The sequence below is a fragment of the Anopheles aquasalis genome, chromosome 3, assembly GCF_943734665.1.
Source record: "Anopheles aquasalis chromosome 3, idAnoAquaMG_Q_19, whole genome shotgun sequence".
Taxonomy (NCBI): domain Eukaryota; kingdom Metazoa; phylum Arthropoda; class Insecta; order Diptera; family Culicidae; genus Anopheles; species Anopheles aquasalis.
In genome coordinates, this window is record NC_064878.1 from 64,603,726 (window position 1) to 64,626,048 (window position 22,323).

At 48.9% G+C, this 22,323-nt stretch overlaps 4 protein-coding genes across 5 annotated transcripts in view; 1 reads left to right on the forward strand and 3 right to left on the reverse strand.

Moving 5' to 3' along the window:
• LOC126576434 (uncharacterized) overlaps positions 1-17,963 on the reverse strand; it is a 46,061-nt gene extending 28,098 nt beyond the window's left edge. Inside the window, exons 1-3 of the mRNA XM_050237701.1 lie at positions 17,880-17,963; positions 16,271-16,321; positions 14,506-15,572 (exon numbers count right to left, since the gene is read on the reverse strand). Coding sequence (XP_050093658.1) covers positions 14,506-14,683 — 178 coding nt within the window. The 5' untranslated portion in view covers positions 14,684-15,572; positions 16,271-16,321; positions 17,880-17,963. The remainder of the gene's footprint in view (positions 1-14,505; positions 15,573-16,270; positions 16,322-17,879) is intronic.
• A 1,285-nt stretch (positions 17,964-19,248) lies between these two features.
• LOC126576435 (biogenesis of lysosome-related organelles complex 1 subunit 2) lies at positions 19,249-19,985 on the forward strand. Its single transcript, XM_050237702.1, has 2 exons — positions 19,249-19,625; positions 19,704-19,985. Exons 1-2 carry the CDS (start codon positions 19,332-19,334, stop codon positions 19,833-19,835), a joined length of 426 nt encoding a protein of 141 aa, XP_050093659.1. The 5' UTR covers positions 19,249-19,331; the 3' UTR covers positions 19,836-19,985.
• Positions 19,833-20,388, reverse strand: LOC126576437 (immediate early response 3-interacting protein 1). Its single transcript, XM_050237704.1, has 3 exons — positions 20,210-20,388; positions 20,023-20,124; positions 19,833-19,957 (listed from the first exon to the last, which is right to left on the reverse strand). Exons 1-3 carry the CDS (start codon positions 20,295-20,297, stop codon positions 19,902-19,904), a joined length of 246 nt encoding a protein of 81 aa, XP_050093661.1. The 5' UTR covers positions 20,298-20,388; the 3' UTR covers positions 19,833-19,901.
• Positions 20,389-20,507: 119 nt separating this feature from the next.
• Positions 20,508-22,323, reverse strand: part of LOC126575020 (tyrosine-protein phosphatase non-receptor type 61F) — a 15,828-nt gene continuing 14,012 nt past the window's right edge. The window contains exon 8 of one of the 2 annotated variants that reach the window (XM_050235500.1): positions 20,508-21,456. In XM_050235500.1, coding sequence (XP_050091457.1) covers positions 21,432-21,456 — 25 coding nt within the window. In that variant the 3' untranslated portion in view covers positions 20,508-21,431. Of the gene's footprint in view, positions 21,457-22,103; positions 22,277-22,323 lie in introns of those variants that run through there. The other variant, XM_050235499.1, reaches the window with a different exon arrangement.

Here is a 22,323-nt window from a genome sequence, read left to right on the forward strand (position 1 = left end):
AGCGCAGCGGAATCGAATTTGATGCCAACAGAAACTGCCGGCCGGCGTCCCCCTGGCGAAGGATACAAATGAATACCCGAGAGGAAAGTTATCACTCAAAGGCGAGATTCAAGGAATCGGTGCCGTCCTCACCGTCTCGTCTTCTGCTCCTCTCATGGGGTGGGGTTGTCCTGCCTCCCTTTCGCTGCATTTGTGTTCGCACTCCGGAATCGAATTTGTTCTGCTCAGCTTGCCGGAAACAAGCTAAACAACCGGCAACAATAAGGACAACAGCAACGGCAGCGCAGCAGGCGATCAAGGCGGAGCCCATTGGTTTGGCACGCACGCGATAACGAGCAGCACCGAGCGGGGACGCGGATGGATCGAGCTTGCTGCCAGGACCGTTGTGCAAGGAAGGCACCTTACTGTGGGAAAGGAAAGTTGTAAGCAGCTTTACTGTTGTGGCGCTTGCTGTAGGTTGAGGAGATAGAGGTGAGCTTGGTTGATGGAGGATTTTTTTAATTTTATTTGGCCAGAACAGGGCGGACAGAGAGGCGCAAAATCGTGCTAATGCATTTTCCAATTTCAGATTATGATCAAACATACACAAACACACGCTCCTCGTAGTCTAAGGTTTGAGAAAGGCTAGGACCATATCCATCTCGAGCATCTCCACGAGCTTTACGAGGGATGGTGAGGATTGATGTATTCGATTTTATTGCCGAGACTGTAGCAATGCTGCTGGTATTGCTGCTGCCGGTCAAAAGGAAACACGAGAGAGAGGATCCATCGTTCCAAGAGCGACGGACGGACAATACTTCGACTTACATAAATCATGCTTAAAATGTTAAGTGCACGTTAACGTGTGGCACCCACTGAACGGTGGTGGTGCCGTCTGTCAAACGACTCCGCGAGCGCTCGTAATGAATGATGATGCATCGCGATCAACTTGAAACGTCCCTTCCCCGGTGGTCAGTGGAAAAGTTAATTAATTTCCGACCCGTTTCGGTCATTTAATGGTCGTTTTTCAGGGTCATCGCGTTGCTGCGAGATTTTGTCGGAAAAGTATTGGAAATAGGAGTTTTTTTACGGGTTTTACAATTCCGATTATATGGATTTCCAGTGCCACAGGGGGATGAAATCCCGGAAAGTGCATTTATTTTATTGCTTCACAGCGCTTTAAGCTTTCACCAGGAAGCCACAAATGGACACCCATGAGCATTGCGCTACTAATGGGTAGTGCTTCGATTGATTACCCTCGGTCCGGTAAATCCAAATGAAACGTGTTAAAATGTTCCGCATGTGTGTTCCGTTTTTACAGTGAAACGATGCCACGTGTGGTAGCACGGTGGTTTGAGGCTCATTAGAAGTGTGGTCGGCTTTTTAATTTGCTTTTGCAACATAAAAAGGGAATCAGAAATCCGATCGGATCACAAAATAATGAAACCAATTGCGACGCCCTGGCAATGCACGTCCGCACCGAGAAAAAAAGCGATTCCGAATCCCGTCACTTAGAAATTGCTATTTTGTTACCACATGCAGTGTATGTCAGCATATTTCACTAGCAAATGGTAACAAAATGGGCAAAGGACCAACCAACCAGACGGATCAGTGGACCAACAACGTATCATTAACGGTAACACACGCGAACACGAACATGAGATTGAATGATTGACGGGTGGGAACAACAGGGGTATCGTTTTTCATCAAGCCAACACCGGTGTAATCGAGCGGCCAATGCTCGTATCACAGATGAATCGATTTTATTTTAATATCTCAAACTGGTGGTACGGGGGACTCGTTACTTATGCACCATCACTCAGCGACAGAATGTCATACCCCGAACATCCACTATATCCCCACCCCCGGTGAACAGACACACATCTGCTTTTGTGTATTCCCGCGCTACACATACTGTGGTCTGATAGGAAAATCGGAAAATGTGATTGATTTATTTGTAGCAAAAAACCGAACCCGAAACCCCCCTGTTGTTATCATGCACGTCGGATGGAATAGATTCATATTAATGGGGCTGCCAGTGGCATGTCTTTCGTGGCGTGGCAAAAGTGTCAGAATCTCAAGTAGCTCTCACGGAACCGCAGCACCGGTACGCTTAACCTAGTTCCGTCACCGAAAGAGATGGATCGATCAATAGCGTCGATGCACTGAATAGATAGCGAGTAGGACCCTCACTGGTGAGATGAGAGAGCAAACGATCAAACATTATATTACGTGACCTTCTTCTTCACCGCGATCAATGATCAGCAGACGAGTGCCGGCGCCACTAAGATATCGCATCGCTTTCAGCGGTTGCGGAAGTTTCCACCGGCGGGTGATTCCCATATGCAGAAGTTCAGTCATCGTCTTCATCGACCCTGGTAGCGCCGTTAAACTTTCTCCACCGTTCCGCGGTTTGTGAATGCTCGCTGTGTCGAAGCGCGTAACTTGCTGATGCTGTGCGAAATGTAAGTTTTCTTTGCACCGCAACTCGTGCAGTTTGTGAGTTGCGAACGCTATAAATATCATCAGCTAGGAGCTGGCGAGTAAGTACCGTTTGGTGCACTTTAACTCAAAAAAGAAAGTCGCATCCCTAAAAGCGAACTTTTCCCTCCGATTGCAGTTCATTCATAGCATTATTTTTCTGATTATTTTATATTTTTTCTATTCCTAGACTATCCCAGCAGGATTAACAAACTGACACTGTGTGTTTGGCGGCACTCATCAGCTCAACTCGAGACTGTCGGAACCCTTTTCTCTGCTAGCCACCAGCTAGTCAACGCGAGAAGCGACAGAGAAAGTTCGAAGAGTAGCTCATCCGACGAATATGAAACTCCATTTTCCTGACGAATGAGAAACTTCTCCAGCTGTCAAGCGTGAGCGTTCGGATGCACTTGCGCCACTTCCTGACTGCCCAGCTCACCGTGTGGATCCGTCCGAGGTCGGCTTTTTGTAAAAACAAAGCATCGTGCTGGCCCCCGGAATGTCTGGGTACAATTATGTGTGCACCTCGCTGTCTCTCTCTCTCTCTCGTCGGTACAGCGCAACGCGATCAAGAGTTCAAATGTGTCGGACAGTAAGGCAAAAGCGGTGGAAAGAAGGACGAAGGACGTCGGCGGCCAACCTGTCTGCTAGCCAGCCAGCCAGACAGCTTCTTGCTGACAGATTCCGCCCGACTTCCGCTCGAATGTTAATTAAATTTCAATGCAACGTGTCAACATGTTGGCCCAAGAGACGGCTAGCGCGTGTGTACGGCAGCAGCAAACAACAGTTTGTAGTTGAAGAGAGGATGGTACAGCGAGGTTTCTTATTTTCTTGCCGACCCCACTGCTACATCGTGCGACCATAAGTTGCATAATGTCGGCACGAGTTCGGTGCATCGTTGACAGCTACTTCCTCTAGTGCGCTCCCCTGGGTGCTGCCCGGAGCCCGGATGTGGCGTCCTGGATAAAATATGCCTCCAGCTTCGGTTCGGTTTGCGCGTAGGCAACAGTGGCAACAGCCAAGTAGAAAGTGGATCCTTCATTGCCTCACCGAGACGCTGCAGCACCTATTGGAACTTCTTTTCCATAATTCGTCCCATCGTGACTGGCTGCACGATTCGAGACAATAACAGGCGCCACACAATCGCCTCAAACCTTCAACGCGAACGTCCTGGAAAAGCACTAATCCTGTCTGCCACCGAGACACTCAGTAACAGCGACAATTGGGACCGTTTATCGTCGACACCTTTTAAAGATGTCGTTGTCCGTCCATTAACGAAATTAGCATCGTCTTTGATCATCCCTAATGCGCTGTAACACCCCGTCCTTCGTAGGAGTGCTGGAGCTGTGGGCGATGTTATTATCCAGACACCCAAACCCTGGAGCTGCAGCTCTAGGCCACTAAATCGAACGCCATTCCGTGTAGCTACGAGTGAGTCAGACATTATTCTGATTAAATCCATCGGATTCGTGTTTTGGGTGCCAAAGGGTACCGGATCCGGTACCAGGGAATCGGATTACTGGAGTGTACCGTACCGTACATCCTGGACTACGCGAGCTGCATGATGATGAGTGGAGAAGAAGACAAGGAGAGGCTCGCTTTTTCGTCTATTGTGAAGCTTTCGATTTTTGTTTCATAATTTATTTAAACATTTCCACAACGGCTTCACAGCACCCATTTCCGTTGCATCACAATGGAACTGCCTGCTACGCTCTCTCGTTGCTGCTGCAAAAGCTGTCTGCTGCCAAGGATCACCAAATGAAAATGGACATTTCCGGCAACACTTCTCCACGTTCGGGTGTACCGGATCACCATCATACCGGATTGAATGTGCCGGATAACAGCGACGACAAGAGTTTGCTTGCTTTCACTTATGGTTTGTGCGATACCTCGAGGAACTGCACTCGTCGTTTTCGGCGTTAAATATGTAACAATGCATCTCGGTTGGCCAGCACATAACAACCGCCGGTTGGGTAGGTAACCATGCAACCAAAGAACGAGACCGGAGTTGTTGATGATCAACGAACAGAGCCGTCTCATGCTGCACGTGCTGGTGCTGGCTAACTCACCCTCCCAACAACACACAGCCCTTAAATTTGTGGTGCGTTTTTGAATGAGTTTTTCAATTATCCAAAGTCAACTAACAAGCACGTTGGTTTGGTATGGATTCCAACAAATGAGGGTTGCCATTGTGGCATCAACAATCTGCGGCCCCTCGATCCGGCCTTGGAGTTGGGTGCAGTTTAAAGTTGTAATCGAAACAAATCACCCTCACCGCACGCGCTATGCAGTCCAGCTTACCGGGAATGCCGATTATGGTAATGAGGTTTCAGGCGAGGATGATACTCTCTGACACTGCTCTGCCTGCTGCATCGCCTGAGGACACATTGCGCGACTGCACTGCTTCCCGATGCAGTGGAATGCGTACTGACCGCGCAGCGAAATTATCAATCCCACTGCGCTGGCCCGGGGGGGCGAATTGGCGTGGAGAAGGCGAGCTCATAACTTAACGAAGAAGAAATTTATCGTCACGAACGCCCGTCCCTGTTTACGATCGACCATCGCGCGTTCCACGTGCGTACCAAGGAACGTTGCTGCCTTTTGCTGCTGCTGCTGCTGCTGCTGCTGCTGCTGCAGAGTGGCATTCATCGTTCTAAGCGATGCGTATTGCTGCTCCGGCTGCTGACTGGAAAGGAAAAAACACTTTACGAGCTAGCGACCGCGGGACAGCACCGTTTGCTGGTGGGGTGGTGGCGGAAAAAACCATAAATAACGGGCTGCCCCAAGTCACGTGCGGTGCACTGGAGATTCCTCGAGTGTAGAAGCAGAAACCACACACCATGGAACCAAGCGGAAGCGAGGAAACCCGTGAAAGGGGGGGGATAAAGTTAAGACCTCTTAGGGTCCAACCACTTACCAAACGGTGGTCGTGGCTAGATGGTCGTGTGACAACTACCGTCAATCGTAAGCCCGGGACTCCCCTCCCTTTAGCGGCCATCCCGGAAGGTCGTTTGGCAAATGGGGTTCGATCATAACGTTGTACTCGCCCATTACAACACGACCTACGCCACTATTCATCAGCTCTCTTGAACCGCGAGAGTCGCTTCGAATTTCGAATTAAATTCCTTCAAAGTGCATCCCCTTTTTGGGGAAGAAAATGCAGCTATAAGCTCCTGAGTGTGCCTGCGAAGCCTTTTCTTCTCGCTTTGTGCTGACTTCGAGTAGAGCGGGTTCCAAGACGCATTCTTCTCACCTTTCCTCCCTTACAAAAGTCCTTTTTAATTAGCCTGTAATGCGGAAGGCGAGCAAACTGCGTGGGCAGCAGTGTGCGGTCAGTGCGCATAAATTAATATTTCCGCAATCAAATAGAAACAATTTGTGCTGCAGCGCTGGAGCGCCCAACGGAAGTTTGGTGACTCGCGCGAACCGAGAATTCATCGACCAAACCAACCGAGGAAGACCACGACTTTTCCTTATTTGTAACAGGAAAGTCAGCAACCCAAGGTGGCCAGAACTCACTCGAGGTAAAATCCTTTTTCCTCTTTCTTTCTCTCTCCTCGCGATACACAAACTTTCTCCCGGGAACGAAAGTACTTGCCTTTGCTGGTGATTGGTTCGCGTCATCTTGGCAAGGATTTACCTTCGCCCCTGGAAATGTGCTTTCTTCGGAACATGGCTCAAGGGCTTCAGGTCATTAAAGTTTGCGCTGCGTCGTCTGACCGAGGCTTCGATGAAGCAGTCCGATCCGTCCGATTGACCGACGAACGGCGGTGGTGCGTTGTTTGCAGGCGACGATGCAGAACAGATAGATAGAGTTCGAAACCAAGTTCAACTTATAATTATCATAATCTCGTTAGCGTTCGGCGCACCACTCGATTGCTAATGGTCTGCTGAAGTAGGTTACTGATCTGATTTGCAGCCACTGTTGCTGCTGGCTGGTTGGTTGCATGATACCACGCTACCGGCACAACTTAGAATGCATTCTGATGCAGAGAACATTAAAGCAGAACTGATGCATGCATCAGGACCTGTGCTGGCCTTGAGTACATAATAATAATGCATCCTGTGGCGCGGTGTGCTGTGTGGTGTCTAGCATAAATGGTGATAAACGACAATGGTTCCGCTACACCGGTTCCAGACACTGCATCCATTCGTTCCACTTGTGACGCATGAACGAACACACGCTCACTGCTTGCCAGTTCCAGGCCACATGCACCACTCCTTCTCATTCCGTTATTCACTTTGCTCGCTTGTGATGTTGAGGATGCTGGTTGCGTTTTGAAAAGTTAACCAAAACGTTGGCAGAAGGACACATACGTGAAGGGTGCTTCTTGCCCAAGGATAGTGGATGCAGATGACAGGTGATTGAAATGAGCGTACAGGCAAAGGACAAGAGAAACCGTGTCTTCTTCAGTTTCCTAGAAGCGTGGCCAGGTGTCCTGAAGTAGAGCGAGGTGAGAAGGAATTAATTGCAGAAAATGCCTCGAGCTATTTGCACATAAATTACCTAATAGATTGATGGTGCTGGAGGCTGAATTGTGATAAAAGTGCTTGTCAAGTGTTAGTGCGTTAGTGTCGGTTGCAGGAGACAACTTAAACTCAAAGGAGTATCTCCGTTGAAGGAATGTCGAGAAAATGTCCTTCTCTATACAGCGTCATTGTGTCGTCCGAGTGGCCTAGCCAAGTGAATGCATTCAATCAGATGCATCAAATTTTACATTTCTTTCATTTAAAAGATGTCCTGCAATCGTTGTCATCTGCGTATCTGTAAAGTGGTTTCGTTTGCTGCAACACAACACGGACAATGTACTTGTAGCACTGCAGCAAACATTCTAGCCATTGTAGCAGCATCATCATTCCTCGCTGGCAAGGTATAATAATGAAAATACTTCTCCGGTACATCAATAAAGCAGAATCTGCCACACTTTCACATCCGGCAAACAGCAGCCACTATCTCTCTGTCTCTCTGTCACTGGCAACGGATATAGGAGTTGCAGTGAAGTTGCACTCTCCAGACGACACCTCCGTAGAGAGTAAAGATCCATTTGCATCAGTCTTACTGCTGGCCATATCATGTTGCTCCGTACGGAACTCGGTTATATGTGGCCATAACTCGGTTATATGTGGCCATAACACACCCCCTGCTTGAGTGCCATTTAAATCCCACCAAACTGCCGTTAGTCGGCACACCGGGTTTGCACACGTCCGGATACCTAATACACCGTACAAGGGCACTTTGGACAGACGAGGGCAATTTGCTATCATTAGAGCTTCATAATTTTCGGTTTGTCGAGCCAAACCATATCCAGCATACCGGCCCTACCAGTTTAGCTCTTAGTTCCGGGCTCACTCAACATGGAATTAGCTTTTGATTGCGGACCACTTCCAGCATTCCAGCTGTAGAAGCAGCAGCAGCAGCACACTGCATGCAAAGCAGTGTGCAGCATGGAGTGGGCGTGTTATGCATAAATGATAATCGTAAATGAAGTGGAAAACAAAAAAAAAAGTGAGGAGAAAAAGCTAACAATAAGAACCACAAGCTGCGGGATTGCTGCACTGCTTGCTGTTAAAATGCAAACCGGTGAACTGGTAGGCTAGCGGGAAACGCGAAATTGTACTTGTATGCTTGCTGCTAATTGGTCTTCTCGAGGGCGTGGAAGTACTTTGCCAGCATTACATTCATTGCATTAACATGAGGGGTTTCGGTGCGATGTAGCGAACCTTGAATGCTCAGCTGCTGGTACAGGAAGTTCCTGCACTGAATGCATTCTTACATTCTTATATAAATATTCAAATCATTGCATTCAACACAATAGGGAACTCATTGATTTCCAGTCCCCCCCGCTGCTGGGGCCATTGTCATGCAAGTTTCCGTCATTTCCGGACATCTTATCGATTCCAGTCGGAGCAGCAGCTGTGACCACCGGGTAGAAGAGTTCAATCGGTAGTGAAAACGAGATAAGCCATACAAAAGCCACTGGCCAACCGATGGTCTCCAGGGACCCCTCGGGGGTAGGTCAGTTTGATCGATCTCAGGCTTCAAGTGCTTCCCTCCACTCAATGACTCGATCCAGTGGCAAAAATCGATCGAGGAAGTCGACTGTGCACTCGAATCCAGATCCAGAAAGACCACAAGGGCGAGACCACAAACACCACCACAAGGGATGAGTAACAGCATCAGCAGCAGTTCGAGCTCCAGCTCGAGCTCTCGAGTGTCTGAGGCTGAGTTTGAAAAATGGAGTTGTCAGAAGTAGCGAAGAGTGGCCGCCTGATACTGACCACGATAAACGGTTGCCCCTTACGCTGGCATAAACGAATCTGTGTCCAGTGACCGCAGTGTGCCTAAGCGAGGTAATCAGAAACAAAACCTCCAGCGCGCGACCCATTTTTTTTTTGTTTGGAAGGATGCTTCATCTTGCACTGGACCGGGGGAGTGGACGCCAATTGCAATTATGTCGCGATGAAGATGAAGTGACGAGCAGCGCCCGCGCGCGAGAGAGACAAGTGCAGAAACCGCAACCCATTTCCATTGCATTTCCCGGGACCGGAATTCCAGCAATTCCGAGGAAAATCGATCGGAGTTCAACATCGTTGCCGTTGCACTGCCTGCCTCTCGGCTCATCAATTGCCGAATGCAGCTGCGGTTGGGTCACGTGGTACTCAACTCACCTTCACCACCCTCTCCTCCCTCACTCCCTGTTTCCTGTTTCATTCACAAAAGTTTATCTTAATTACATCAAACGAAGCACCCGAGCGCAAACGGAGTGGTAAAAGGACTCCAGCACAAGCGGCGTTCCGGGGTTTTCCGCTTTTCCGCAGGTCCCGCAAGTGAAATTCCGAAAAATTGCAACCAACGATAGAGCCACGGAGCCTCGAGGTCTGCGAGTGCTCACGGTAAATATTGCTTCTAATTTAGTTGAAGCGTACTGGTGCAAACGCTGGTGGCTGGTGTGCTGACCGAGATATCCTCTTTCGACGACGACGACGACAACCACAGCCCATAGATTCAAGTGGATATCGCGTCGACCGAGCGAGCGGGAGAGAGAAAGAGTAAAGGACCTTTAATACGCCGGAAAGCACTTTCGAGGATAATAATGACATCGCATCATTCGGAATGTGCCTCCCCAAGAGCCGTCCGAAAAACCCGCCACCCTTTTGTAGTGCATGGTGCAACGATACAGCCGTACCAGGTAACAGTTTAGCTGACAATTGGATGGCCAGAGCGCTCTGGCTGATGCTACGGTGGCACGTGCCGGATGATAATGTGAAGCAGAGGGATAGCGAGACAACAATAGCCGAAACCCTATAGCCGTATCGATAAAACAGCAGTACGAGAGGAAGCAGGAAGAAAAAAAAAAGGGTCGCTATTAATGATGGTCATCGGTTACTGGTTACGTATTTAACACACGGATACCAAAGGACGCTGATTGCACCAGGTCAGGTACGGTCTGTTGATGTAACCTTGCCTGCTCCTCGGTCGTGGTTCTCGGAACTCGCGCTCAATTTCAGGAAGAATGTGTTTTTCCTACCAGCGATACAATGTGTGCCACGGATTAAGGGAAAGATCGATTTTTTGGAATCCTTTTTCCGAAACAAACAATCTCTCCATTTTGCAGGTAAACAGAATATCGAACCATTGTAACGCGCCATTAAATCGGCCTTTTTCCAATGAATGCTAGATCCAAACGAATTGCTGCAACTCTCGGTATCGGGTTGTTGGTGGATGCGGGCTCAGGATCTGTCATTCTTTAAAAATTTTAATTTGCGCGTCTCTTCCTCTCTCTCTCTCTCTCTCTCTCTCTCTCTCTCTCTATCTCTTTCCTTCACATGAATTACAGTACGATTTTCATCGCCATTTTTCCGCGCGATCGCGCACTCTCTTTGTAGAGGCCAGAGCAATTTCAGACCCCAGAGACCTCTTGCTCCTCTGCTCCACCAGAGAGCACCGTTTTTCGTGTATTTCACGATTGCTACATTGCTGCCTCTGCCGCGGCAATCGTCAGCAGCAATCAACTGATGAATGGCAAATAGGCGGTGGAAGCAGGAATTAAAAGACGAAAAAGAAACAGAAGAAAAAAAGGAAAAATTGCCGGAAAACTGTGCGCAAAAAAAATGTGCCAAAGCTCTCACTCACCAGTGGCCATAGATAAATACACAGACACACAAACTGAACCATATCGCCGTCATTCGAGCATTAATGGTGTTTTTTTTGTGTGCTGGCGAGCGTCCTATTTAAATTATGCCACCACCATCGTTGCTGCCATCGTTGCCACCACAGCACAATTACGATCGTTAGATGAAACCCCCCCCCCTGCTGGTAGGCGGGAGTGATAAATGATTGTAAACATTAATGCATCTACCATCTTTGCGGGAATCACTTCCGCATCGCTTCCATTTTATTCCCGGAACAACCGAGTGCAAGAAGAAGCAACCAAACGTCAAACATGCACTTGGGGAAGGGAAGGGACGGGATCATTAGAATATGGTTGCCAGCCACAAAACACAAACCTAGCGTAGCCGACAATGAAGACAAATCCGCCAGCACCGCCAGCAGCAGCAGCAGCGTGATCCATCCGCATCACACATTAATGGTGCATCAGCAGACAGACAGGCAGGCACATGGACCATGGGTTTTGGAATGGTTCCCCGTTTCTTACACGCTTTTGTTGCTCCCGGCGCTAAACCCCTTTTTGGTGCCTTCAAATCCGTGTCCATCGCCTGGTCTGTCTGGAACCGAAAATGCTGACTCCTGGCAGCCGAGGATAGTGCATTCCATTGCACACCGTCCGTCCATTGGCCTCCACGGGAAGGAAGGGAAGGGTAGTGGCATTCGACAAGCCATTAATATTTAATTTCCTCCTCCATTCCTTCTCCTCTTTTCCTCCAGGAAACTCCGTGGGCCACGGGCCAGCCAGGAACCATAAACTTGCCCATAAATCACCTTCCTAATGTAAGACGATGCAAGGTCCGCATCGTTTGTGGTTGCGCTTCTCGCCAGCACTGTCCGAAGGAAACAATAAAAGGGCAAATTCATCCTGCGATCCGTGTCAGGTGTCCAGGCGGAGGGAGAAGGGGTTGCTAGTGTGCAATCGGAACTGCCCTCGGGGCGCCGGAATGAAAACTGATCGTGACAGCGATGATGTGCAACGATGGAGCCAGCAATCTCTCCCTCTCTCTCTCTCTCTCCGGTTGCTGTTTAATTGACGAAACAGGAACTCCCTCGAAAGGGGGATTGGAGAGTGAAGGATTGGTGGTGCAAATGGCAGTCCCTAATGACGATGAGGTGGCCAAATTCATAGCCCTACCCCCGGCCCCAGGATCGCTCTGCACTGTAGCGACACTTTGAGTGCCAAGTGCTCGTTACGATGGACCCCGTTTCCGGTTCTTTCCCCTCTCACCGCCGTTTTTTCATGGAACCAGTATTTCAAGGCTTCCGGATTGATGAGCTTCAACAGCAAATGTAAAACGCGAGTCAGCAACGCGTCAACTCAACTGCCGCTGCCGCTGCTGCTGCTACTGCGATTGGAAACACAAAGCTCAGCGCAGGCCGCCTGACAGCCAGCATGGCATGCTGATTTATGTTGCATGATCGTGCACAATTCACTGGCCATCAGCTGCCAGCCAGCCATCCAGCCAGATGCACCAATCAACTCGACGACAGAACTGCGGAACCGTTCGCCACGTGCCGCGTGCCGGCGACACAATCGATTCCCCGATTTCGAGCCAAACGTTTTGACATCACCACGCAGAGAGCGCCAGAGAGAGAGAGAGAGAGACGAAGAGAGAAGCACCTTTCTTTCATTTGGCCAATTCCGTGCCAGGAAGAGTTCCCGTTGCTACTTCCTTCGACTGACTTGGATTGACTTTTCGTTTTCCTTTTTGGTGTTTGGCTTTGTTTTTAGCTCGCCTTTCTATTTGCTCGTCCCCGGGAAAACATCCCGCCCTGCTTAATGTCTTGCTTTCGTGTGCGACCGGATACTGTTCCGCCGCCCCGGGGATGCAGGAGTATGAGGTCGAGAACAAACAGTCACTAATGGTTGCCTGACTTTACGGCATCACGAGACTCCCCGCCTGCTGCGACGCTACCCCCTGTGCAACTAGCTGTGGTGATTAATAAGAGATTCCTATCGATGATGATGATGATGCTGATGGTGGTGATGCAGTAGAGGGGATGCATGGGAGTTCAATCCCCGAAAAAACGATGTCGGAAAAGCGGAAAACTGTACAAATATGATACTGAGATCGGAAGTTGTGACGTTTCGGTGCGCCTCGATACCGTGGCGCTCCGGGTGCGATGCGATCCGACAAAGCAAGCTGCCAGCCAGCATACCATGCAACCAACACACACGCGATGCAGCCGCGAAAAGAAGCTTCGCTTCGTCTCAGCATGCTTGAAGAAAGCAGCTAGAACAGCGAAACAAAATATAAATTGGTACCACTTTCCCCGAACCGGAAATACTTTTCTGCCGTTTCGGCACTCCCTGACCTCGGTTCCAGGCGTCTCGGTTCGTCGCCTCCGTTGCACCACGACACCGAGACGCAAACTTTTGCCGAATCCCGAATGTGTCGCCTGTTCTCCCACGGGAGATGGAACGGGAAATTGTAATTGACAAACAGCAGAGGCGCGCTGGTTCGGTTCTCCGTTTTTGAGGTTATGTAAGCAGACTACGTACACACGCTGGGCGTACAGGATGTGACCGGGGATACCCGGCTCCAGGACACAGCAGCAGCAGCAGCAGCAGCAGTTCGGTTCGGTTGATGAGCTTTTGTGTTAAAGTGTGGCGCCTCCATCGCGACACCGTGGCGTCAGCGACAGCTCGCTCGGTCGCTCGCTCGCGCCTCTCCCTTATCGCGACCGGCGCCGTGAACGATCTTCGGTGAAGGCCATACCGCGATGCCCAGGACAGGAGAAGGTGTGGTGAAACGGATGACGTGTCTGCTTCACACAGCTTCCGAGACGTCTTCGCCGGCCCAGCATCCCTCGAGGGAGTGCCATCGGAGTGACACAATGAGAGCGTACCGGAAGCGATGGATGAATGTAAACGTACGGCTTCCTGGATCGTCTGCCTGCCTGCCGACGCGACGCTTTGCGATTGAATTGTCACTTTCGTTTTGACAAAGATGGTGAAAACAATAGTCAAAAGACACGGAATTCACTTTGCAGTAACTACAACGTTAATAATGGTTCTGTTGGAACCCTTCGCGAATTCAGATGCCTGCTGCGTTGAAAAACAAAAAGGAGATTTGTATTTACAACACACCCAGTGCACACTTGCAGTCAGCTGCAATGCAAACGTTTGCTTGGATGGAGCCGCTTTCGTTATGATTTTTACTCCCAAAAATACGTCGCAGAAATGCAATTCCCAGAACAGAGAAAACATGCACTTTATGGTGTTGTGCCTTGCTTGAAATTTACATTTGTGTGCTTTTGTGCATAGAAGCTATCCAGTTGGAAAAATGTTTATGGCGAGGTTAGAGAAATAAAATAACAGATCGTTGGTATACGGATTGTATAACTCGCTTTGCGAAATCCAAAAACGGTTCGCTAGTCATTTGGGCATTAACTGAATTTTAAATTTAGCAAAAAATGATAAAAATGAAGAGATGAAGTGGAATAAGCCATGAACCAGGCATTGGTTAGTTTGTGACGCCATTTAAACATAGCAGAGCATTTCATTCGATTGATAGGTGTTTTGACTAAATCATTTTCAGAAAATGTGAGAGAAAAATCAGACATCGGATTTATCTAGTAAACTAAACTCTGGTTCGCAATATACCGAACACCGAACCACCATTACTTTAGAAACAATCGCTCGGAGGGTCACATTCTAGCAATCCTTCGACCACGGTGTTCAAGAACAAAAACAAAGCAGCGAAATGAAACAAAAACGAACCATCTGCTTTACATAAAACCTGCTACCTACAGAACACCTTCCACTGCTACCGTCACGTTCACTGCGCCACAATTTCGATTCCATTTACTCGCTTCGCACCGCTTTTTTGTGCGGATTAACACCGTCCCAGTAAGCCCGGGGCGATACTTACCGATGCGCCGTTGTCGCCAGTATCCACCACCCGTCGATGCCGAACGGTTCTGCTGCCGTTCCCTCTTGCCACCACCACGTACGCCACGTGGTGTGCGAGGTGCACGCGACGAGCCCGCTTCGTCATCTGCTTCCTCGTCATCCTCGTCCGATTCGATGCATATGACATCATCGCCCATCTTTGCTGTTGGTGCAGGATGCTGTTCACCACGTTGTAAGTGATTTTTGCCTCCCCCTCTCGAGCCGGGGGTGCAAAGAGCTAAAAGTGCCGCAAATGGGCGCCAATCCTTGGAACAATGTGTTTTCACTTTTGAGTCGCAGTCGTTCACGAGGACGAGCTGGAGGTCGGTCCAGTAACAACAACAACAACAACGCAACACCCTGTACGTGACCAATTTGGTTGCAGCCGGATTTGGTTCACTGTTTCGTGCCCGTCTCGTCTAGTATGCTTAACATGATTTTCCACGCTAGTGTTTTTTTTTCTTTTTGGACTTTACAAACGCCTTCCGGTTGCACTCTCAGCGATGCAGCAACGCCCCGGTGTTGGTTGTGTTGGTGTTTGCCTCGGGCAGTCTGTCGTGCAGTTGCACTCTCCTCACCCATTTTCATAAGCATTTTCCCTGCAGTAACGCATACGGCCACCCGTTTGTGATGATCTGATGCAGCACGGAATGTCCTTTGCCCGATCGTGCTTCGCGAGGAACTTCCATTCAAAACGGACACTGCGAGGGCACGCTCATACATTCCATCACGCGGCAGGCCATGCTAAGGCATGCCAAGCACACACACCGAGGCCTGCTGTGTTAACGAGATCTGCACTACGCGGTTTGGCGTTGGTGGCGACGGTCGAAGCAAGCACCCCTCTAGCACTCGCGCGTTTCAACGGCAAACACAACGGAACACGAAACACGCGTCGAGCCGAAACAAGGGAAGGGATGGGCCTTTTTTCCATGCGCCCTCGGTTTCCTTCCATTCCCTTCCCTTCCCCCGCACGACCGCCTACCAGGGCTTGGCTCTTACATTGCGCAGCCCCTTTTTACGCGCTGTCTGTCATAAACTTCTAACTCCCTAAATGCAGATGCACAGATAGGAAAAGAAAAAAAACAAGGAAAGATAGAGAAAGAAAGAACAAACGGAAAAAGTGAATCCAGACTCTTCTTCCACGCTTCCAGGCCGCCATTAGTGCATAAAAGAACGAAAGACAAAAATGAAAAAGTGACCCCACAGGATGGCTGGCCGGCGAGCAAGAAATGCACACCATCCTTACTCTCCCCCACCCGGGGGCGGACTTGTTTCGTCCATTCGTTGCATCGTTGCATCGTTGCTCATGGAAGGCAGCACCAGCAGCACCAGCAGCAGCAGGCACTTCAAAGTTTTGCTTCAAATTTTGGCCAAACCCCCTTTTTTCGCTCGTTTCTTTTGCTCTTCTACAACCAGCCGCTCTCTCCCATCATTATCCTGAAGTTTCTACCACCATGAGCCACCGTCCTTCTTGTGGATTATCACAAGAAAACCGGGCGAGAGAATGTAAAGTCACGTCAGATGGTGAAAGCGACCCCGGGCACCACTGGTGACCGACTTCGGCGTGCGGACGTCCGGTGTGCGCGACCCAAAAAAGCGAACGAACGAACGGTTTGTCAAAAGGATGCCGGGCGGCAACAAGGATCGCCACGATACGCCACGAGCTTCCGCATTTGATGAAGCCCCCCCGGGGGGTGTGCCTGGTATGCCTGGTTGTGGGGCTAAGTAAATCATTGGGAATGTACACAATTAAACTGGCGTCAATGTGTAATGAGAAGCCGCTAGCGCGCGGTACGCTAGAAGATGGAAATAATTAGTTTAAGTGCAGTGCCGCTCGACACTGGGCGTGTGATGTCTAGGAGGTGGGATTTAACCCCCTTTCCGTGGTCAGGTTCATTAGGATGGAGAGATTTTTGTCAAGGGAGAAAGGCAGAGGCGGAATTATTGCAAAACTTTAGACAAAGGGTGGCTTTTCATGCCCTTTTTTGGGGCTCTCTAATCGGGGCAACCAGCGCTGCATGATAAGCAGAAGAAGAAGCTACGATGCCTTCATTATAGTGGGTTTTACATCGATATTAAATCATAAATTCGCGGAACACAACACTACAGTTGGATGCTCTAAAAGGAGATCATGCCTCTCAGGGACTATAAGAAGGATTTCCTCGACTTTCTAGACAATTAGCATCGCTCGGTGAGATATGTGAGACTCCATAGACTTCACTGGATGCGTTAAAATAATGATTTCGTAACCAAACTAGAGCAAGAAAAGAAAAGGGAGACGGTTGATAATGCCACGATCCTGAACGATGCCTTTCGCGTACCAGCCATCCATTATCATGCATTATCTTTTGTTTTCCTGTAGTCTTTGATGTGTGTATTCTCATTCTTTTGCTCATTACAGAGTGCTTTCAGTGCAGGTAACCGACACCACATGTGTGTGGTTACCAGCACTCTGTACCACTGCACGGTCTTCCATCGCATCCATCCATCGGATGCTGTTGTTGATGGGCTGACTGAGCCTCATCCCACATGCAGCAGGATACGTTAATTACGGTCCGGATGCACGCCAAGGCAACCAACGATTGCTCACTGACCGAATGCATCCCCAGGGGGCGACAGGCGAGGGGTTGGGGCCATTGATAGCAGGAGGTGTGCTTGTTGCTTACAGATGCTACTGCTGTAATTTCCTACGGTTTAAATGCGGTTGATTAGCGATCGATCACGGTTAATTGTCAGCAGCACACAGACCACGAATGCAATCGACCACTATCGGATGCCAACAAATTACTTCTCTCGATGGCCCCCTGCCTAGCGGCCCAGGAGATTATCCCGAATGGACACGAAAGCAAGCAGATAGCCTGCAAGGTCCGCAATGTATCGGCTATCGGCTGCTCTGATGTCGAATTGGCTTAAAACGATCTAAAGCAGAATGTTGGAAATCCGAGAAACAGCAAAGCAGGCCAACGGGTTTCACGCTTCCCCTATATCCCGTCCCCCAGGTCATTCTATCCTGCTCCCTGTGTCTCCTTCTGCACCGTAATTCAATCAGTCTGCAGGGCATCACCGAAAGGGTCCGTGGAATCGCACCGTGGAGACCGCACCACAATCTCATCCTTACATCTCTTTGCACTTTGCCTCCTGCTAGGTACTGCCGTGTACCAAGCCGTCCGTTAATCCAAACACTTTTTTCAGTTCCAACTCAAGGCAGACAGACGGACAAGTGGTCAACCGCGGATGTATGTGACACTGGCACGACGCGCCAGTGCTTGGAGTAAAGTGGCCCCAAAAGAAGGACACCAAAAAGCACCACAAATACACAGGCACGCACACACACGCACGCACACGAACACTCACCGAACGAAAACGATGGCAACGCGGTGCAACGGCTACTAGACGCGAGTCGTTCCGGTTGCTGGTACCGAATGCATGGTAGCCAGGTTGCACCGTACCGCATTACAAAGTATGACTGACTGGGCGGTGCGCTTACTGCACATCGTTTATATATACATTCTCTCTATTCCCCGCCGCATCCTTTCGATTGCAGCATTCCCCTCGCCCCACCGGGGAGCCCCTCGTTCATCCCTCGGTCCATCGCACCATTTCATCCATTGAAAAGATACCGGAGAATTGGCATGTCGACGACGACAACGACCACCACCATCACGACGCAACGACTACTAGGACGACGATGTGCAGTACCATCGCAGGGCTCCCATAAGGGTGCATCGTGGCCAGACGGCAGCGGCGGCGCGCCTTCGGGCGATAAACGTCAAACGACTTCGTGGTCAAGGACGCAGGACGACGACGACAACGACGGACGAACGGACGAACGGACGGACGGCGATGCACTACCATGATGGTGTATGCACGTGGCCCATCAGCAGGAATGCAATCGCTGTACTCGTACGGGTGTGGACCCCGATGAGCCGGGCCCGAGCACTCTTCTCGATTCAATTCGCCCTTTACATCCACGTACACGCGTACACGTGTGTGTTTGTGTGCCGGTAGTGCGAAGGACGAAACGAGACAGAAATGGGCGCTCGCACACTACACCAACTGCACACAAGCACGCAGGATGAAGCCGGATATGCAGTAGTGCCAGCGCGTGGTCGCCTATCCTGCCTGCGCTCACCCGATCGAAGTGTTTTCGTAAAAACCATGTAAAACGTTCGCCGTTTACGAGCGAGCGAGTGTGCGAGAGCACGAGTGGACGCTGGCCCGTAGATGGCCCGAACGGGGAACCGAACGAGCGATGAATGCGCGAAGGCCGCAGTTTGTTCTGCCACGCTAAACCACGTGCTTTCCTTTATGATTAAGGATTCGCTTAGGTTTCGTTTTTTGGATCATAAATAAGACGACTTTTAAGGCAGTTTGAATCATGTTATTGGACTTCCACGTGGTTGTAAGAGAAGAAATACAATTTACCAACAATTATATGCGGTAAAAATAAAGTATAAGCCTCAGCCTTGCACGGTGAGTTAATGGGTGAGGGCCTTTATTTTTACCTTATTTTCTAAACACTATTAAGTCATTGCCCTTGAAAACCCTCGGTTTGCTGAACCACGTGTACGAGACCGAGTGCCACCGGTTTGTGCGCCAAAAAATTCAATTCTAGTGAGCAGTCGTGAGAAAAAAAGCAACCGTTAAGCCTGGTCCACACGCTACGATTGCGCATTAATTGCGATTCGAACAGACCGTATCGTAGCGTGTGGACCAGCTTTTGTGAAAAATCAAAACAAACGCGATAAGAACACTCGCGGCGCGAAAAATTCAATTTTGTGCCTGAAATTGTTCGTAAATCCAGAAATGGAGGACGATTACGGTGTTACGGATTCACCCCGGAAGGGTCCCACTTTGTCTACGTCCACGTCCAGCTTCGAACCGTTCGATGCGCACGATCCGAACCTTTCCCGGTTGGCCACCAAGATGTTCCAGAAAACGGGGGAGTACATCTCCCACGAGCTGGCCTCTACCGTGGACGATTACAAGCTGATTGAGAACATGAACCGGGCCATGATGACGAAGGTGGCCGATATGAAGCAGATGTCCCAATCAATCGCCACCAAGAACGCCGAACTGAACCAAAAGTACGAAGAGTTGGTAAGTTCCCGGGAAAGGCCCCGGAGTTCCTTCAACTCCACAATCGAATACTAATTCCACGGGATACGCTTTCTGCAGAAACCACTGCTTCAACGGATTGACGATATCGAGGCAACGGTGGACAAACTGGAGGCGGCCGCATATCAGCTCGATTCCTACACGATCCGGTTAGAGAACAAATTCAAATCGCTCAAAGCGAACAAGCAATGAAGTGGCGGGGTTTGCATTAATTTATTTTATCGATAACATACGGACACGGGCGGCATTAGGCCACCGTCAGCCTAGAAGTAATTTAAACACTATCGCTAGTATATTGAACAATATCAGGGGAACTGAAAATAAAGAAATGGAAACAGTAAAGCTGACAACATTTCCTTCGCCCCGACTGCTGCCTCACCTTTGGCCACCGTTCGTATGGACCGTATCAGCATCAAAATTTGGCCCTTGGTGGTTGCCGGTTCTCCGAAGCCCTGCACCTGCGACGATAAGCCCCAGCCATCTGGAAAGTCCGAGAAAACAACTTAGAACGGTCCGCTCCTGGAGAAGTGCAGCGGTACCGGACAGCGGTAGGCACGTTCGCTTACATTTCGAGAGGAACCGCTCCTCACTCAAAATACACACGGCATTCAGGAACAGCAGTGTGGCCTCGACAAGCGACCAAAGGGTGAACATTTTCACTTACTTCTATTCAATGCGTTTATGAAAAACCACGGAAAATCGCGGAAAACCGGAACGCCTACTTGGACTCGCGTATTTGTTTTTATGAAACGTCACCCCGTGGTGAATTTGGTGAACACGCCAGCAACTCGTGGTGGATTAAATTCCGTGCTGAATTTGAATTTTCGGATAAAAAATTAGTCAATTTAGTATTTTATTATAAACGATTTATTGGTAGGTTATTAGATGCCCATATTCACTTCCCTGCCCCGCCCTCCGTCGTACATAAGTCCTATAGAGTGTATAGTGATTGGCGCGATGGTGTCGTGTGTTCAACAGACCACTGATAGTCCTTGTTGGGTGGAATTTATAAATGTTTCGTGATTACAGTGTAGAAATAGTAGGGGAGGTCTTGTAAGGTAGCTCTACAATGGTTACCGTAGTGTAACAGAAACGAATGATTGAATCTCAATCTCAATTACTTATCAACTATCGATTCCAAAACCCGAGTGAAAGAAACTGAAACAATCCCCAACCGGTCGTCAACGAAACAAACGTTTGGCATCGTTTGGGAGTGAATTCAATTAAACGATTATTCGTATGCAGATATGCAGCGCCGGTTCAAAAGCTTGATTGGTGCCCGACCGTGAGCAATGGATGCGGTTTGAAAGGAGTGTAGGGTTTATAAAATTGACTTGTATCTTTTAGTTTGAATCCAGTACCACACGCTTGTTCCTTTTTCTTTTTCCACACTCTCTCTCCTTCTCTGATAGAAATTCTCTAGTGCACCAGGAACTGAAAGCTACTGAATTACAAAAAGGTAGAAAATGCAGTCTTACCTTTGCCGTTTTCAATTTGTTTTGATTAGTGTGATACCAACACCGGTCGTTTGCGTAAGAACACGAATCCTAGCTTATCTAGCGGTTGGAGCTTATTATCTGAGAGTTGTTAGGATACACACGGTAGTGGTGCAACGATGCTAGGATACAACGTGGCCTCGGCAAATCCTACTGCATCATGCTTGATGCTGCGCTAACTTTCGTTTCTCTCTGCTGTTCACAAAGCGTGGCCGTACGCAGCGTCCTCTGCTCGGTGTGTTGTGCTTTAGATGTAACAAATAAAGTAAACCTTCCACGGAATTTCCAAATATCATTTTTCGGATTCCTTCTGTCGCCTGAAAGTAAACGAGAGAAAATGGGGATTAAAATGGAGATCATATCAAATACAGCTGCTATTTCTATCACCCAAAGCATGCGGTTGCTGTTTTGATGTGCGTGTATCTGTGTCCGAGAGAACCTTAAAACATAAACCCTTTTCTGTACTTTCTGGCTAATTCTAGATGAATAGCCACCTAACTAGATTGTTGCTACGATATTTTTTTTAAAAAGAAACCTACAATTACGTGTATCCAACCAAACAATGCCAAATAAAACAACGCACCCTGGGACCGATTTTTGTTTCTAAAATGGCTAGCACTTTGTTGAGAGCTTACCTAATGTGCGAAAAGAAATATGAACTTTGAATTGTACGAAAAGTGATAAAAACACAATAACCTAGGTGCATGGTATATAGTATTTGTGGATTTCGATTTCCTCAGTATGATCATGTGATCTTGCTCCTTGAATTATCTTTCTGTTCCAAATGTATAGCTGTGGTTTGCATCGTACAATGTACTCTATGTGTGTCGATAATCGTTTTACATTCAGCCACGCCACTCACCGGAATGCGTTCTTGTGCGTTGGGATTTTGGGAAGGGGTGGGTCTCTGTTCCTCCATATCTCCGTCCAAGTGCAGCTGGTGCATTTTTGGGCTAAGCAAATTTAAAATAAAGCCAGTTGCTACACGCTGCTCGAGGAATATATAAAAAAGCAATCGTATAATGGTAGAAATAGTAGCAGTGGTTTTCAGCGCACGAAGAACGCAGAATTTGAAAGCACAGCTACAACAGAAACTACTTTGAGCCGTCGTGGTTTTCGTTCAGAGAGCGTTGCATTCTAAAACGATAAATAGAAGGAAACATAAGATAACGGGACATCATTCC